General features: G+C 50.4%; 1 protein-coding gene across 3 annotated transcripts in view; it reads right to left on the bottom strand.

Annotated features, from left to right (window-relative positions):
- The window catches only part of ZNF236 (zinc finger protein 236), a 1,135,475-nt gene that overhangs the window by 164,244 nt on the left and 953,184 nt on the right, over window positions 1-18,047 (bottom strand). For 2 of the 3 annotated variants that reach the window (XM_086965182.1, XM_086965180.1), the window contains exon 29: window positions 13,747-13,941. In XM_086965182.1, coding sequence (XP_086821308.1) covers window positions 13,747-13,941 — 195 coding nt within the window. The remainder of the gene's footprint in view (window positions 1-13,746; window positions 13,942-18,047) is intronic. The other variant, XM_086965183.1, reaches the window with a different exon arrangement.

The following is an 18,047-nucleotide window of genomic DNA, read 5'->3' as shown; positions in this document are numbered from 1 at the left end:
CAGGATGGATATTACCTCCTGTCTGAGCAATGTTAAATGTTCCTGCGACATTGGACGTTGCTTGGGTGGTATTTTTGGGAGGGGTTGATGTTAGTTCCAGACAATAACCTGATTGAATTATTTAGAGCACCCACCTGTCTGATGTGATGTTTTCCCAGACGAACAAGTTACTTACCTTCGGTAACGCTTTTTCCGGTAGATACAGTATCTGCCTGTGGTATCCTCACCTTGTGAATATCCCCTTGCATCAGCAACATTCGGAAATGTTTTGTAGGTTTGCGCCGACGTGGACGACGTCATAGAGGCACGGCATCGCACACGACTTCGCTGACATCACAGACACTACAATAGACCCACGCCGGCGTGATGACATCAGTTCCGGCCTTTTTTCCGTGCCTTCGAGGCAAACGGACGGACCAATGACAGTAGGAATATACACAGTATACACAGTACACAAATATCAAGGTAACACACACAGTGTGAAACAAATGCAATAAAACATTTGAAATAAACAATTCCTTGACAATAAAGTAAATACATTACAGTAACTCTGATATAGAAGAGTGGACAACGGGGAGGTGGGTGGGTCAGTGAGTAATACACAGGCAGATTCTGTATCTACCAGAAAAAGTGTTACCGAAGGTAAGTAACTTGTTCTTCTGATAGATACATCTGCCAGTGGATTCCTCACCTTGTGAATAGAGTCCCACAGCAGTCCCCACTCCCTGAGGAGGGTGTCCACTCTTCAAAACCAAAAAATCCTGGAGGACAGAGCGCGCAAAGTGACCCTCCCTCCTCACCTCGGTATCCAAGCAGTAATGCTTCGCGAAAGTGTGGAGGGCGGTCCAAGTCGCGGCCCTACAAATATCCTCTACAGGTACACCCCTAGACAAAGCAGAAGTTGACGACTTTACTCTAGAAGAGTGAGCTCTTATACCCTCTGGAGGTTCCTTACCGGCCAAAGAGTCGCAGATCTTTATACAGAGGATGATCCATCTTGAAAGAGTGCGCTTGTGCACCGCTCTTCCTTTCTTGCAGCCAGAAAATCCAACGAAGAGCTGGTCATCCACTCGATAGTCTCTAGTCCTATCAAGATAAAAGCTCATCACCCTCTTAGGGTCCAGACGGTGTAGTCTCTCCTCCTCCTTGGAAGGGTGAGGGGGAGGATAAAAGGTAGGAAGGGTAATAGATTGTCCTAGATGTAAGGGAGTTACCACCTTAGGGAGAAAAGCAGCCCTGGTCCTAAGAACCATTCGTTCAGCATGAATGGTCAAGAATGGGGCTTGGAACTAAGAGCTTGAAGCTCACTTACCCTCCTTGCCGAGGTGATCGCAACCAGGAAGACCTTCTTAAAAGACAAAAGCCTGATGGGACACTTGTGTAAGGGTTCTAAGGGAGAACCCATCAAGTAGGTTAAAACAAGATTTAAATCCCATTGAGGCACAATAAAGGGAGTAGGAGGGAACTTATTTGTGAGGCCCTTCAAAAACCTTAAAACGACAGGAGACTTGAAAAGAGACGGCTGATCCGGCAAACAGAGAAATGTGGACAATGCCGAAAGATAACCCTTGACTGTGGCAACAGCAAATCCCTGCTGTGCCAAAGAAAGAGCAAATTGTAAAATATCAGACAAACGAGCCTTCAAAGGGTCAACAGACTTCTCCTCACACCAAGAGACAAATTTAGACCATCTGTATGGAAAAATGGATTTAGTGGAGTCACGCCTAGCCGAAAGAATGACATCCACCACATCGTGTGGGAGTGAAAAGGAATTCAGGTTGCCCCGTTCAATCTCCAGGCATGAAGGTGTAATCTCTGGAGGTGGCGGTGTAGAACCTGCCCCTCTATCTGGGAGAGGAGATCTGCCCTGAACGGGAGACGGAGCGGCGGGCGAGAGGAGAGGTGGAGAAGATCCGTGTACCACTCCCTTCTTGGCCAATCCGGGGCGACCAGAATAACTTGGGCCCGGTCTTGGCGAATCTTCCTCAGAACACGAGGAATCAAAGGTATGGGAGGAAACGCGTAAAGGAGTTGACTTCCCCAACTCAACTGAAACGCGTCCCCCAAGGCTCCTTGCATCGGATACTGGAGTCTGCAGAATGATGGGCAGTGAGCATTCTCGCGAGTGGCAAACAGGTCCACACGAGGAGTCCCCCATGTCCGAAAGACATGCCGAACCACCTCCGGGTGAAGCCTCCACTCATGGTCGGCCGAGAACTGCCGACTGAGACTGTCTGCACGCACGTTCAGAACTCCGGCCAGATGATTCGCCATCAGACAAATCTGATGGTCCTGAACCCAGCACCAGAGGCGCAGAGCATCTCTGCAGAGACACTGCGACCCCACTCCTCCCTGCTTGTTGACATACCACATCGCGGTCGTATTGTCCGTCAGGACTTGAACTGACCGACCGCGAAGGGAAGGGAGGAAGGCCTTGAGTGCCAAATGAATCGCCCATAACTCTAGAAGGTTGATGTGAAGCAACCTTTCCTCTGGAGACCAAAGACCTTTGACCTCCAGATCCCCCAGATGAGCACCCCACCCTAGAGTGGATGCATCCGTAATCACTGTGGCCACCGGTGGAGGCAGATGAAAAGGCTTTCCCTGAGACAGATTGCCTTCCACGCTCCACCAAGATAGATCCGCCGCAGTTTCTCTGGAGATTCTCACAGACTCCCTGAGATCTCTGTTGTGTTGATACCACTGCCTGCGGAGGCACCACTGGAGCGCCCTCATGTGCCAGCGTGCATGGTTGACCAACAGAATGCAAGAAGCCATCAGACCAAGCAGGCGAAGGACCTTCAGGACTGGAACGACCGCCCCATTGTAAAATAAAGGAATAATTTCCTGTATGTCGCGAATCCCTTGAGGAGGAGGGAATGCACGACATACAGTTGTGTCCAGTACAGCACCTATGAACAGGTTGCGCTGGGAGGGCACCAGGTGAGACTTGGGTACATTTATTGAAAAACCCAACTGGTACAAAAACTGAGTTGTCTCCTGCAGATGCTGGAGCACTTTCTCTGACGACTCTGCCTTGATCAGCCAGTCGTCCAAATAGGGGAATACTGAAACCCCCGACCTTCTGAGATGTGCAGCCACCACCGCCATCACCTTGGTGAAGACTCGAGGCGCAGTAGTAATTCCAAAAGGAAGGACCGCAAGCACAATGTTGCGATCCCAACGTAAAACGGAGACACTTCCTGTGCGACTTCAGGATTGGGATGTGAAAATACGCATCCTGCAAGTCGAGCAACACCATCCAGTCTTCTTCCAGCAGCGCCTGAAGAACCTGCGCAAGGGTGAGCATCTTGAACTTCTCTTGTTTCATATAAAGATTCAAGATCCTCAGATCCAGGATTGGACGAAGTCTGCCATCCTTCTTGGGAATCAGGAAATACCGGGAATAGCACCCCTGACCCCTTTCCTGCTAGGGAACCACCTCTATCGCACCCTTTCTTAATAGTGTCTGCACTTCCTCCTGCAGAAGTAAGAGGTGTTCCTCTGTTCAAAAACCTTGACAAGAAGGGTAATTGGGAGGGAATTCCTGAAAGGGAAGAGCATACCCATTTTCTACGAGATTGAGAACCCAAAGATCCGATGTAACCGATTCCCAATCCCGTAGAAAGTGGGTAAGCTGACCCCCCACCGGACCCGCATGATCCTGAATGGCGGATCTAGGGCTGCTTTTCTGAGGCTGGGGTTTGGAGGAAGTGGAGGAGGAAGAGGCTTGACGTCCGAGGACGAGCTCTTTGTTTACCCCTGTACGACCTGTACAAGGGATTCTGCTGCTGCTGCTGCTGCTGACCTTGCCGATAGGAGCGAAAGGAAGAGCGTCCGAATCCTATGAACTTTCTGGTAGAAGAACCCCTGGTCTAAAGCCCTAAAGATTTGGCAGTAGCCCTACTGTCTTTAAATCTTTCTAAGGCTGTATCAGCTTTTTTCCCCAAAGAGTCCAACACCATCAAACGGCAGATCCAACAAAGCAGCTTGAACATCTGCCGAAAAATCTGAAGATTTCAGCCAAGCTGATCTTCTTGTGGCAACCGCAGTACCCATGATGCGTGCCACCGAATCCTCGGTGTCTAGCCCACTTTGGATCACCTGGCGAGCCGCTGCCTGTGCATCCGTCAACACCTCCCCAAAATCCTTCCTGCCGTCAACAGGGATCTTAGGTGCCAGAAGACGCGGTGTATCCATGAGAGCATGCACACATCTCCCCATAAGGCAAGTGGCATTGGTTGATTTTAATGCCATACTCGCTGAAGAAAAGGTCTTTTTTGCAACCTGATCTTGTTTCTTGGCATCCTTATCCCCAGGCACTTGAGGAAATGCACCCACAGTCTTTTTGGAACAGGCTGCCTGGATTACTAAACTTTCAGGTGAAGGATGAGAAGTCAGAAAAGCAGGGTCTTCAGGAGCGACCCTGTACCTTCTTGCCACACCCTTGGAAACTGCTGGTGCTGTAGGAGGCTTTTTCCAAACTTCCATATTAGGCTCCGTTAAGGCTTCATTAAAGGGGAGCAACGGTTCCACCACAGAACTGGGTGAATGCAGAACCTCAGTCAGTAGATTGGACTTAAATTCTACTGTAGGTAGAGTCAAATTCAAAAGTTCCGCTGCCTTCCTCATAACCAAGTGATAAGGCTGAACGTCTTTTGAAGGGGCATCAGACACAGAAGGTAACTCCCACTCGGGAAAAAACTCCAGGCCACTAGCCTCCGCCAGATTCTCGAAACAGTCATGCTCAAGCTCACCTTCTTCCATTTCAGCTTGAGCCTCTGTATATCTCTGCTCCTCCATGAGGCGCTGAGCCTCCCTCCTGGATCTTTCCTTCACACGCTACGCCATCGGATCCATCAACGACTCCGACGGAGCCGGAACCGGCGTCGGTATCAAATCCGATGGCATAGTGGGTTGGTCTCGAGGTTGACTCGGAGCAGTCGGCGTCTGTATCGGCGTCGACAACCTCGGTGGAGCAGGGTATTGCCACGGCGGTGTCTGAGCCGGCATGAACGGCATAAATGGAGCCGGAGCATAGGAGTGAGGAACCCCTAAATTGAAGGCTAGTGGACCCATGGGACCCGAAGGTGCGCCAGAGGGGTACCAAGCCCTTGAAAATATGCCATACATAGCGTTAAAAAACGCTGATGGGTCTTGGCCTGGGGCCGGAAAATGTGGTTGAAGACCCTCAGGCTGGCCTAGAGGTGGTTCTGAATTCGGCTCTTCCACAGGCGCAGAATCCTCACCCACAGGAACTTCTTCCTCATCCTCTCGGGCCGGGGATGGCGCCGGAGATGGAACCGGAGACGGAGCCAGCGACTGAGCCTCCGGAGGAATCCCCTTCGAAAGTACCTTCTTGGGTGACTTCGACCTCGAGACCGAATCCCTACGAGAGTGACGTCGGGACTCATGTCGTCTTTTCTTATGCTTCTTCTTTGACTTCGAAGCATGATCTGATGATGACTTGGAAGTCGACACCGCTCGAGACCTTGATCTCGACCTCTACCTCTATCTCGACCTCGCCCTTCTCGAACGAGACCTCGAAGAATTTCTTTCCTTGTCACCTTTCAGCTTCGCCACCAGTAGTTTGGCCTCTCTCTCACGCAGATCCTTCGGTTTCATCTTCCGACATGAAGAACATCCATCGACATCATGGTCCGAACTTAGACACCAGATGCAATCTTCGTGCGGGTCCGAGATTGACATAATTTTCCCACATTCTCTGCAAGGCTTGAAACAGGTCTTCTTTGTCGACATTGTGAAGGACACAAAGAAACAGGAAAGTGAAGAACATAGCAACAAAGTTACTAAAAGGCAACAGAAATTCCCCGAAACCGTTCGCGTCGATGACGCGGAAAAAAATGAACTGATGTCCTCACGCCGGCGTGGGCTTATTGTAGTGTCGGTGACGTCAGCGGAGTCGTGTGCGATGCCGTGCCTCTATGACGACGTCTACGTTCACGTCGGCGCAAAGCTACCAAAAAAAATTCTGAATGTTGCTGACGCAAGGGGATATTCACAAGGTGAGGAATCCACTGGCAGACGTATCTATCAGAATGGCAGGTACTGTTGAAGTCTTCCCCCGACAGGAGTGGAATGAGGAAGGGGAAGGGAGTCATTGGGCAGGGGTAGAGGCAGAGCATGAGTTGTTATTTTTGCCTCTGCCTTTGTTATTGTTACCCCTGTACCCACCCATTTGGTAGCCTTTACTGTAGGTAGACTGTGTAGGGGCTTTGTACGAGGTAGAAGCTGTGTCTGAAGTATATATCCCGGTGGCACCTCAATAGTTTGAGCGACGAAATGAACGTCTGGGAGCCTGCGAATGCAGGGCTCCCATAGATTTGGCGGTGTCTGTATCTTTTTTCATTTTCTCTAATGATACATCTACCTCGGGTCCAAATAGGTGTTGTTCGTCAAAGGGTTGGTTAGAATGGTGCTTTGTACCTCGAGTTTGAACCCGGATATGGCAAGCCAGGCGTGTCTGCATAGCAAGACGCTGGTGTTAACTGCCCTAGAGGCCGTATCTGCTGCATCAAGGGCACACCTAATAGAGGTGTTTGTGATGTTTTTCCCCTCCTGGATGAGCTTGTTTTCTCGATCTTTGTACTTGTCCGGGAGGTGCGTCATTAGTGACTCTAGCTCATCGTAATGTGCCCCGTCATATCTGGCTAGCAGTGCCTGTGTATTGGCGATACGCCACATGTTTTCTGCTTGAGACGCTGTTCTTTTGCCTGATGCGTCAAGTAGCTTAGACTTTTTATCTGGTGGTGCAGCCTTACTGGATGTTTGTGAGTTTGCTCTCTTGCGTGCGTTGGAAACTACAAGTGAGTCTAGTGGTACTGGGCCTTTAATATATGCTGGGTCTGATGGGGCAGCTTTATATTTTTTCTCTATCAGAGGGTAATGACCCGAGTTCTGACTGGGTCTTTGAAGACTTCAGGAGCATGCTTGATCACTCCTTTGAGCATGGGCAAGATGGATGAAGACCTTTGTGCGTTATCGAATGTATCCATCAGGAAGTCTTCCTCAACAGGGTCTGTATAAATATCTACCCCAGGATAATGTGCAGCCCTGTGAATTAATTCATCAAACCCTATGGTGTCTTTTGGTCGGGAAGGCCTTGAGGGGTATGTGTCATCCTGAGGGACATTTGGGACATCTGGGGTGGTATAATTGTCCCACGGGTCTGAGGTTCCTGTGGGCGTTGTTGGATCAGGTGTGTTACCCCCCATTTCGTCAGAGCCATCATCCCTGTGTGGTGTGATAGGGGATGCTGGAGAATGCTGTGGTAGTGGTGATGGTGCAGGCGAGAGAGAAGGGGAAGGCATTCTTATGGGAGAGGTAGCCATATCCTCCTTCTTTGAATGCGGAGCTGGAGCTGGTGTGTCCAGTGGTCGCTTTTTTGGAGCCAAAACTAGGTGTCCAGTGACTGGGTCCTTAGCCAGAGTCTTTTGAGCAGGGTCTGGGTAGGATAATTCCACTGCAAGGGATTTATCTTTTGGTGCCGAGGAAGTCTTGTGCACTGAGATGGCCTGTTTTGGTTTCTTGGCAATGTCTTTCACTGGGGAGGCAGCTGTCTTTTTCGGCTCCGAAGCTTTTTTCGGTTCCGAGTGTTTTTTCGGTTCCGGTACGGTTTTTGGATCCGATTACTTTTTCGGATCTGATGATTTTTTCGGTTCTGGTGGTGTCTTGGAATCCGAAGCGGGCTTGCTTGGTTCCGGCCTGGGCTTCGGTGCCGAAGGAGTAGTGGTGTTCTTCGGTGCCGATGGCTTGGATGTTGGGCCGTTGTCTTTTTCGGTGCCGGTGTGTGTGCGCCACCACCGTGTGAAGGTCGACTAGAGCTCGAGCCGCCTGAAGGCTTGGTTAGCTTCTTAGCCGGGCTGGAAGTTGGGGCAGTAGAAGCAGTTTGATGGTGAGCACCCGAGCTGGAGGGCAAGGGTGTGACCGGGGCCTTCTGTGTCGAGGAGGGGTCGACGGTCTTACTTACGACCCGCTGCGCTGGACTGATGTCCTCGACTTCTGAATCGTCTGCTTCGGAGCTGCTGTCGACGTTGTGCTGTTCAGGGACGTTGATGCCCTCCTCGAAGATGTCGTCCGGAATCGGAGCTGAAGATCTTTGAGCCATCGTTCTCCTCGCTCTTCGGTCCCGGATAGTCTTTTTGGAGCGGAAAGAGGCACAAGCTGAACAGTCTTTCGCCTTGTGCTCCGGAGAGAGACAGAGGTTACACACCTCATGCAGGTCGGTGTGGGGAAACTTCGACCCACATTGAGGACACTTCTTAAATGGCGTTCTTTCCATAAGCTGGAGTGGAGGCCTAGGTAGGCCCGAAGGCCGTCGACGAGTACCGGAATTGAGATCCTCGATGTTTGAAGATTAGCGTCGACTGGAAAGCATTCAAAACTAAGTTTTGTAGTTTGGTGAGGTTCGCACGCTGAAGGTAATCGGTTCCAACACGGAGCGCTGGAAACACATCCGAGCCCGGTGGCGGAAAAAAACAATCTAGGGATGGAGCCGATGCCCATGCGCAGTATCATCCTAAGGAGGAGTCACCTATCCCGTGACTCCGAAAGACTTTTCTACAACAAAACAAACAAAACAAACTGCAAACATCCGGGCCCAACACTAGGTGGCCATCTATGCATAGTGTGTAATCTGCAGCTCATATGCCTCGAACATAAGGTTCTGGTACCTCTTCGTCCAACAGAACAAATTCAAGAAACTGTCTGAGTAGGTCCTTCTGGCCCTAAACCATTGGTTTAAATGGAGTCCTCGACCTCCAGAGCACCTTTTCTATATTGGAATCTTCCCAGTCCACAGCCGTCTCTTCCACTTTACATTGGGGTCCAAGCATTATACATTTTTACAGTGCTGCATTATGACCAAGTAGGAGATTCTCACAAATGTGCTGGCAGTGTTGACCGCCTCCCCCATAAAATCAGAAGACCGTATACTTTCATATTTCAATGACTAGCAAGTCAAAGTGGGCGTTCCCAACTTGCTTTCACATAACTTGTTAAGCAACCTGTCATTGGTTCATCATCTGTGATTTTTCATCAAATGGCAGACGTCAGACTTAGCATCCGAGCCCGAACAAAGTATTTTGGGGCAATCCTGGATATGACAAGTATAAGGGGCTTTCATGATCTTTCTCAGAGAAACCTGGAAATTCAAGATATGATTCCAATTGTTCAGGCTTCAGTCCCATTCCGGGGCTGAAAGTCCTCTGCATTATAAGCTTGAAGATCCCATGTATCCTCCTGCTACTCAATGTGCAATGGAGGACAAGTTCTCTCCAATGGTGTCTCAGAAAGCAATAGTCCCAGTATCCGGGAGCTCACTCGGAGTTGAGAGCTTCAGACCTCGACCAGATGTGTCCTTGCAATCTCAGTTTGTTTTTCCTTATGTCTTCCGAAGATGCAGGCCAATGTAACACGTCTCCCCCTTGGAGTCGGGCTGCTACCTGGGGGTGATTACTATGCAAAGCCTTTGGTCCTGGAATAGCAATGACTGCATGTCATTGCTAGAACAGAGGACAGCCCACCTAGCCTTGATTGCATTCCTTCCCTCAATCTTGTGCAGTGGGATGCAAGTACTCTCATAAACACGGATACCGTCCACTACCTCAATAGGCAAAGAGGAGTTGGGCAAGTATCCTGTGCTGGGAGGCTGTGCGCTTGTTGTCTCTAATGTAGTGAGGATTTCTTGTGGTTAACCACCTAGTGGGCACAGTGAACGTGTAGATAGATATCCCGAGTTGCTGTTTCCTCAAAGTCGATGAATGGAAATTTCAATTAAAGCTCCAAACTCTATTGGCTACCATTTTGTATGATCTTCTCTCACCTGGGATGTTCTCGCATCTACCTCTGTTTCGGTCCTCAACAGGAAGTGTCCCCTCTTCTGCACTTCATCTTGTGGCTCTAGGGGATTGCATTCTGGACACAGGACCTTCTTTATGCGCTTTCTCCAATCTTGCTCATTTTGGCAGTTTTACAGCAACTGCATGAGGATGGTAAGGAGCTAATTATTATTGCCCTGAAGTGGGTAAAGAGGATCTGGTATGCCAATTTGTTGAAACTCACAGTAAGACCACCTGGTGCACAGAGACGATCTGCTTTTGCAACAGCCTGTGATTGGGTTCGCAACTCTAACTTTCAGCCACCTGGTCTTCGTTGCACACTTCCTTCGATCTAATGTGGTGAGGGTGGAGACTGAGTAGTGCCAACAAGAATTTTCTTTGTCTCTCCTCGGAAACTTGCTGATGTCATTCTAACTGCCCTGAAGCTTGCCACAAAGACAATTAGTCTCTTGGTGCCTAGAAGAAGGTTTAGCAACTTTCAGAGCTCATCTGTTACTTGTTCTGTGCTTAGTGCTCTCACTCGCTCAGCATGGTTTGGCAGCCTCCACATTTAAAGGGTACTTTGCTGTGATATCTGCCTTCATGGAAAATCCTCGTTGTTGAGGTCCCCTCCGCTGACCAAGTTGCTGAAATGTTTACTGTACTTGTTCAATCCTATGCCTTTCCTTGTTCCAAAATTCCAGAATTTAAATTAGGTTCTGACCTTCTTTGCTTTGTGTCCATTTGAACTAACACAAAGATGTTCCATTTGCCAGCATTTCTGGCAGTGATTACTTTGGCCTGAAGAGCCAGGAAAGAAGAGGTGTGAGGGGGGGGGGGGTCTTGTGCACTTGTCAAAGGTGGTGCCTACCTTATATGTAGACCAGTCTGCCACTTCTTCATTTTTACTCATTCCTCAGTCTGCACAGGTTGGACCCTAAGATGTTCCATATTAAAATTCATGGACAGGAGTTGATCAAGTGGATGCTTATCTATCATTCAGTTATTCTAGGACAAAGAAAAATAAAGCAGTTAGCACGTGTACTAAAATTTGCTAACTCCCTCCCTGTTTCATCTTGGCAAAGTAGGATCCACCTGCTGGCATTCGTTTGGACTGCATGAGAGCTGCTGCGGGTCAGAACAAGGCCATTTTACTAGAAGTTTTTTTTATGGGCAGCCACCTGGTCTATGTTGCACACTACTGTCTAGTGATTCAAGTGATGAGTAATGATTACATTGCTCAATCTATTCTACATGATTTGTCTGTTAATTCAGCAATTTCACCTACCAGTGGAATCCCTTTAAGTTAAAGAATCTGCAGGAAGAAGTATCTATCATAAGAATAAGTTACTTACCTTCAGAGGCGGCCTTTGTGGTGGAAACTAGATCTTCCCACAGCTTACTCGCTGCACTCCCTCCTCCTGTTCTGAGGTAGGGCCAGTTCTAATAAGGTACCAAGGTCTCAAATGTATTGGGTTGTAAAATAATCTGCTGAATTTAGGTTTATTTTGTTTCTCTCTGCAAGTCTCTGTTGGGCGTAACTAAAGAGAAGAAAATTAGAAATGAGGCCCCCTCAAAAGGGACAATGTCCAAACCTCCTTTACACCAAGAACTTTCCAGCTTTAACAAAAGTTTGGATGTTCTAGGGAAATTCAATAAAGGATGTGGTTAATTGTGTCTGTTACATTAGCCTATAAAACAGGTGATCACAAGTACTTTATAGAAGGCATTCTCAACCTCCCAAAGAAAGGGTGTTTGTAGGAAGCCGGCTCTGCCTATACCATACCAAAAAGAAGTATATTGTGCGCAAAGTCCAGTGAGTGCCCAAAGAATGGCAGAGATTAAAGTAGATAATACCTCACTCTCAAGTTAGTAGTAGCTGGGCTGAGCAGTCAGACTTATCAGAGGCTACTGCTGAGCATTTATTGCACACACTCAGGCAAAAACACTCAAAGACTGAATCCAGACCAATTACTTTTAATACTAGAACCAAGAATCACTCGGTACAGGTAAGTTATACAGTTTGTAAAACTGGCAATACTTTCCAGGAATGTAGTATAATTTTGTAAATGCAATAAATACTTTACAGTTTTAGGAAATCTTGCTGTACTTGTCAATCCAATACAGTTTGACTTTTCAATGATAAAAATATGCAATACAAGTAAGTACTCGGTTTTGTAGTTCAGTCTCTGGGTGGTAGCACTTACATAGGGCAGGGTTTAGGTAGGAAAAGAGGGTGCTCCCTCAGTGGCAAAAGGGTGGCCAGGTGCAGTCGTCAAAGGAGAGGTCGGGCCCAGTGTAGAGATATGAAGACAGGGTGTACTCTGAAGAGCATAGGCCACAGGTAGTTACCTGTGGGTTCTGGGTCAGGGCCCAGGCATCAAAGGTAGGCACAAAGTGGGCCACAAGTAGGCACCAAAGGCCCACCTCCAGCAGTACTCAAGTGGCAGGGTGCAAACTAGGAGTTGGGTTCCCAATTCAAACCAACGGAGGATGTCTATTGTGAAGAAACGCAGCGGGCTCGGCACAAGAGGCTTAGAGGAGGGACCCAGCGCCTGGAGAGCGAGGGGCTGCTGGTACAGGGGTGTCCTTTGGTGTAGGCTTTCACTTTAGGTCCAGTCGTGGTCGGGGGGACCCTTCCAGATGAGGCTGCAGGTGTCGCAGTGGAGGCCGGAGGATGTTGTCCAACTCTAGATTACAGGTCAGGATCGCCGGAGGGACCTCGATGTGGTGTTGGTCCACTCAGACTGGGGCAGTGGGGCGTAGAGTGGTGCAGACATGCGGTTCTATCCAAATCGGATCTATGAGCTGGAGTCGGTTGCTGGACAAATCTGGCGTCCACAAGAGATTAGAGTATTTCCTCAAAATGGCTACACTGCACTTACAGTGCCTGTGAAAGGCAACCACACTGTATGGGCATATTGCTCATGCAGCTGTGTCCTCACCTGTGGTATGGAGCACCCTGCATTTAGGGGATGTAGGGCGACTTGCCCATGCCACAGGCATTGTTAGTGGGCATGGCACCAGGGATGCCATGTTGACTCTTCATTTCAGTCTGCACCAAAACACGCAGCCTGCAATGGCAGTGTATGGGTGTTAAAGGGAGGGGTCTCTGAGGGTGGCATAATACATGCTGCAGCCCATAGAGGCCATCTCTGATCACAAGTTCCTTGGTACCCGGGGTACCTTAAACAAGGGACTTACATGTGGCCCAGGGGCGTGCGACACAAAGGTACAGTTTTGGGAAAGAACACAGGTGCTGGGGTCTTGTTAGCAGGATCCCAGCACACAGTCAGTGAAGGTGGCATTAGGTATCTGGCAAAAAGTTATGGGGTAACCATGCAAAAAGGAGCACTTTCCTACATTGGTGTAAAACATTCAAACTGAAGTTTCACTCTCTACCTTCTAGCAGTACAAATATATCAACCATGATTTGAAAGGAATTTGTTTAGCGCTCTTTAAACTACCACACACTTAATTTAGCCAAAAAAACAAGAGAAGAGTTTGCCTCTAAGCTTTTATACTTTTTTATCAGACTCACTGTGCACAACATGACTATTTATTTGTCTAGTGGTGCTAGTAACTAGTCATGTTACTGCACTGAAAGTGTGAAGTCAAATGTAAAAATATGAAGCTGAGGATATGTTTCACTTTATGTATGATAGTCGAATCACCACGGAAATGTATGTATTTTAGCCTTGAAAGGTTCAATGGTTACAAAGCAGTGTAAGCTTCTTCATAGACCATTTTATTGATGCAGCCCAACCATATACATGATGGAGAGTAGTGGATGTCATTCCATGCTGAATTACATAGACACTGCTACCCAGATTCTTCATGCATCCAAACTATGTAAGAGACAAGGTTCTTGAATGCAGGTTAGCCTCACTATGTGCATGACCATTACCTTGAGGTGGGTCGCCCGTTTGAAAACCTTACTGCAGATAAGACACATGTGGATTCGGTCTTTGCCGTGAACCTCTTTGCCATGGTCCGTTAACAAGGCAGCAGAAGAGAAGTAACGATTGCATTCAAAACAGTGGTGTACCTGGATGCCCTGATCAGCTTGTGACACTTTTGAAAGATCTGAAACCTCAGATACCTATAACAGAAAAAAGCATGAATTTTCTTAATGGACAGGAAATATACTACAGTAAAATATAATATCAAATTGGCCTTTGTTATAAACTTCCAGAAGCCATTTTTTTTTTCAAAACCATTTTTATTATGAGTTCAAGCAAGTTTCAGTACAGCCCTCCACAGTCAGGAGGAGACTGTCAACGACAGATATGAAAAGACACAGCATTGACACAGCATTGAACCCAGCCTTATAGAATGAGATATTTCGAACTACCCCTGCCCACCCAACCCCAAGAACACCAACCAACCCTTCCCGCAGCTACCCACCCCTTATCCCACCCTAACCCGGTGCACGTGATCACAGTTCAGCAACATGAGATGGCATACAATGGTGGAGCCGGCCAGCAGCCTAGGGTGCGGGATCCACATCCAGCGGCAGTGCATCATCAACGTCCATGGGGGGGTCGAGGGACAGGCCCCTGTAGTCCGCCCACCGTTTCCAAATTTTGTAATGTTTGCGGGGACACCCCCGGGCTTCGAAAACAGGCTGCTCCAGACCCATGAGGAAGTCCAGGCCCGCCTTCCAGGCACCGAGTGGGGGGGCGCGCTCGCTCTTCCAGGCCTGCGCCAGATCTCTCTTCGCCACCACAAGCCCCAGCAACAACAGATGGCGTTTGTAAATGTTGCCCCCAACGTTTTCTAGAACATGAAGAAGACCCAACCTAGGGGTACGAGGCAGGTCCCACCCCAACACCTCGGACAAGCAGTCCCAAACCCCCGCCCAGAATCGAGTCAGTCTCTCACAGGACCACACAGTATGAAAAAGCGTGCCCCTTTCGGAACCACATCTCAGGCACTCCGGAGTTGCAATAAGGCCCGCCCGCCATAGACGGTCTCTAGTGTAATAAGCTCGGTGGAGGTATTTGAACTGGATGAAGCGGAGGCGGATAGCTATAGCAGCACCACGGGGAGATTCAAGGGCCTCGCGCCAGTCGTCTTCATCCAGGGGACCAACATCATTCTCCCATGAGGCCTTCAGTGTCGAGAGTGAAGGGGAGCAGTGTGTGACCAGAGAACGGTATATCTGAGAGACCTTCTTGTCACCCAGGTCTCCCATAAAAAGTTTTGCCTCGATGGGACTAAAGTCAGGGAGTTGCTCCAAGCCCACCAGGCTAGGAGTAAGAGCGTGGCGAAATTGGAGGTAACGGAAGAACTGGGACCTGGGCATGCTAAATTCAGAACTGAGGTCCTGAAAAGACTTAAGGGTAGTACCAGAGAGGACATGGCCGAGGGATGAGATCCCGATCGCGTCCCAGCCGTCGAACCCGGACAAAGACGCCAACGCCGGTAGCAGGCCATTACGCCATAACAGAGTATCGGCCGTCAGCCTACCCCACCAACCCATACGGTGCAGGGCCCGCCGCCAGACCGCGAAAACCACCTGGGTAACCCGTGGAAGCAGTCGCCTCTGCCTGGCCGAATACAGCAAGGTGTGGAGGGAGGCGCCACCCATCAGAGAGTGCTCCAGGGCATAGGCCGGATCACTACGGTCCCCATACCACCACTCGTTAAGCACAAGGAGATGGGAGGCCTGATAGTAAGACAAAATATCCGCGGTCGCCAAGCCGCCGCAGTATGTAGAGAGGAAGCATGTGCGTAGCGCCACCCTGGAGGCACCCCCAGCCCACAGAAACCGGCCCAGCACAGAGTCAACACTACGGAACCACTGCGGGTCAATCTTAAAGGGATGATTCTGTAGTTGGTAGAGGAGACGGGGCAAGGCCACCATCTTAAAGATGGCCGACCGGCCGTAGATGTTAAGAGGCATACGCGTCCACGTCTTGACGTCCATCTGGACCCGATCCCACACTGGCTGGACGTTCCGGTCCCACGCCACTGTGGGCGAAGCAGAGAGGAAAACACCTAGGTACTTCACACCCTCCACAGCCACCTGAAGGGATGCAGCCCAAGGACAGTCCACCGCGCCCCCCCCCCCAGCACCCATAGGGTCGACTTGCGCGGGTTAAGGAAGAGCCCCGACGCCCGACCAAACCCTTGCATCAGTTCTAGGACACGAGGGCCCGTACGCTGCAGGTCGGTCATGAAGAACAGCACATCATCCGCATACAGAGCTATGCGGTCCGAATGATCCGCACCCCACACGAAGCCACGATAGAGCACATCATGGCGTACCCTGGCGGCCAGCGCGAAGAGGTAAGGGGAGAGCGGACACCCTTGACGCGTGCCCCTGGTCACCGGGAACCGAGCCGAAGCCGCCCCCGAGATACGCACCGAGGCAGTGACCTCGGTATAAAGCAGCCTGACATAGGAGATGAAGACCGGGCCGAGGTTCATCAGCGGTAAAAGGGTAAAAAGAAAGGTCCAGCTGACCGAATCAAAGGCACTGTCGATATCGGCCAACAGTAGCGCCGCCTGATCCTCCGAAGACCCGATCGCTTCTATCGCAGCCTGCGCCCGCCGAATATTGTGCCTCGTTGCCCGGCGCGGCATAAAACCTGCCTGATCTGGGTGAACAAGGGCTGAAATGTGTGGAAGCAAGCGGTTCGCAAGCGCCTTGGCCAGGAGCTTGGCTTCGAAGTTAATAAGGGATATGGGGCGATAAGATTCATGGCAATCAGGGGGCCTACCCGGCTTCTGGAACACCACGATTTCGGCATGGCGCCAATCCGGTGGGAGGCAGCCATGTTCTCGCGCTTGCTCCAGGGCCCGCAAGTAATGCGGCCCGAGCTGCAGATGGAATTTCTTATAGAATTCGCTGGGGAATCCGCTCGGCCCCGGCGCCTTGCCCACATTCAGTTGACCCAGCGCGTCACCCAGTTCCTCAGCCGTCAGGGGAAGGTCCAGGGCATCGCGCACCTCATCGGACACAGCAGATGGGGGAACCGACGCGAGATAATCCGCGATATCGGCAGGGGAGAGAGTCTCCCGGGAGGCATATTGACGCCCATAATAGTGCGCAAAGCTCGTTGCAAGAGTTGCCGGGTCCGTGATCGCCACTCCTGCGCCATCAACAAGTCCCGGCAGTGTAAGAGGCTGCAAATTCTGTTGGCAAAGCCTATGGAGCATAGTGCAAGACTTGTCGCCCCACTGGTACACCCGGCTACGGGTGGCCAACCACGCCTGGCGAGCCTCGTCTAATAAGACCGAGGAGTAAGACTGCTGCGCCTGCAGGAGCAGCCGCAGCGCGACATCATCAGCTGCCTCTCTGTGGCGAGCCTCAAGGTCTTCTACCCGCGCTGCAGCAGCAACAATGCTTTCCAGCCGAGTCCGGCGAGCAGATGCACACCAAGCAATATCTATTCCCCGCAGGGTGGGCTTCATGGCCTCCCAGACGGTCACCGCGTCCATCCCCCCGGTAAGGTTGTCCTGCCAATAGTGGGCGATCGCGCCACAAAGATGCTGGGAGTAATCAGGGCGCTGCAGGTGCCAAGTGGACATCAGCCATCTGAAAGGTTGGCGTGCTTTGCACAAATCAATTTGGACTGCCACAGGGGAATGATCAGATAGCCCGCGAGGCCGGATCGCCGCCCCCTTCACTCTATCAAGGAAGGCCCTCGGAACAAACACACAATCCAGGCGCGAAAGGGAGCCATGGACAGCCGAAACATAGGTGTACTCTCGCCGCTCCGCATGCAGGTGCCTCCACACATCCACCCAACCCAGACCATCAATCATAGCCCCCAACCGTGTAGGGGAGGACACAAGCGCCACCCCGGGCCTCCTCTGCCGGTCCAAAGCCACGTCCACTACATCGTTCCAGTCACCACCAATCACAGCCAAGGAGTGGGGGAGTTCAGTCCATAAGGCAAACAATCGTTCAGCTAAGGCCCATCGCAGGGGGGGGGGGGGGGCATACACACAGCCAAACACCACAGGCTCCGCACCAACCTTCCCTTGAACAAATACAAAACGTCCCTGGGGGTCGAGCCATTGACGCTCGTGAGTGTACGCCAGCCGTCTATGAATAAAATTGGCCACCCCCCTGGAGCCCCTAGTAAACCCGGCATGGAACACTTGATGAAAGCCAAAGCGCTGCAGACTCAGGGCCTTTGTACCTAGCATGTGCGTTTCTTGAAGAAGGAGCACATCGGCCAGGTCCCTCTTAGC

This window comes from Lissotriton vulgaris, chromosome 4_1 (assembly GCF_964263255.1).
Source record: "Lissotriton vulgaris chromosome 4_1, aLisVul1.2, whole genome shotgun sequence".
Lineage (NCBI taxonomy): Eukaryota > Metazoa > Chordata > Amphibia > Caudata > Salamandridae > Lissotriton > Lissotriton vulgaris.
This window is presented reverse-complemented; position numbering and strand designations above follow the sequence as displayed.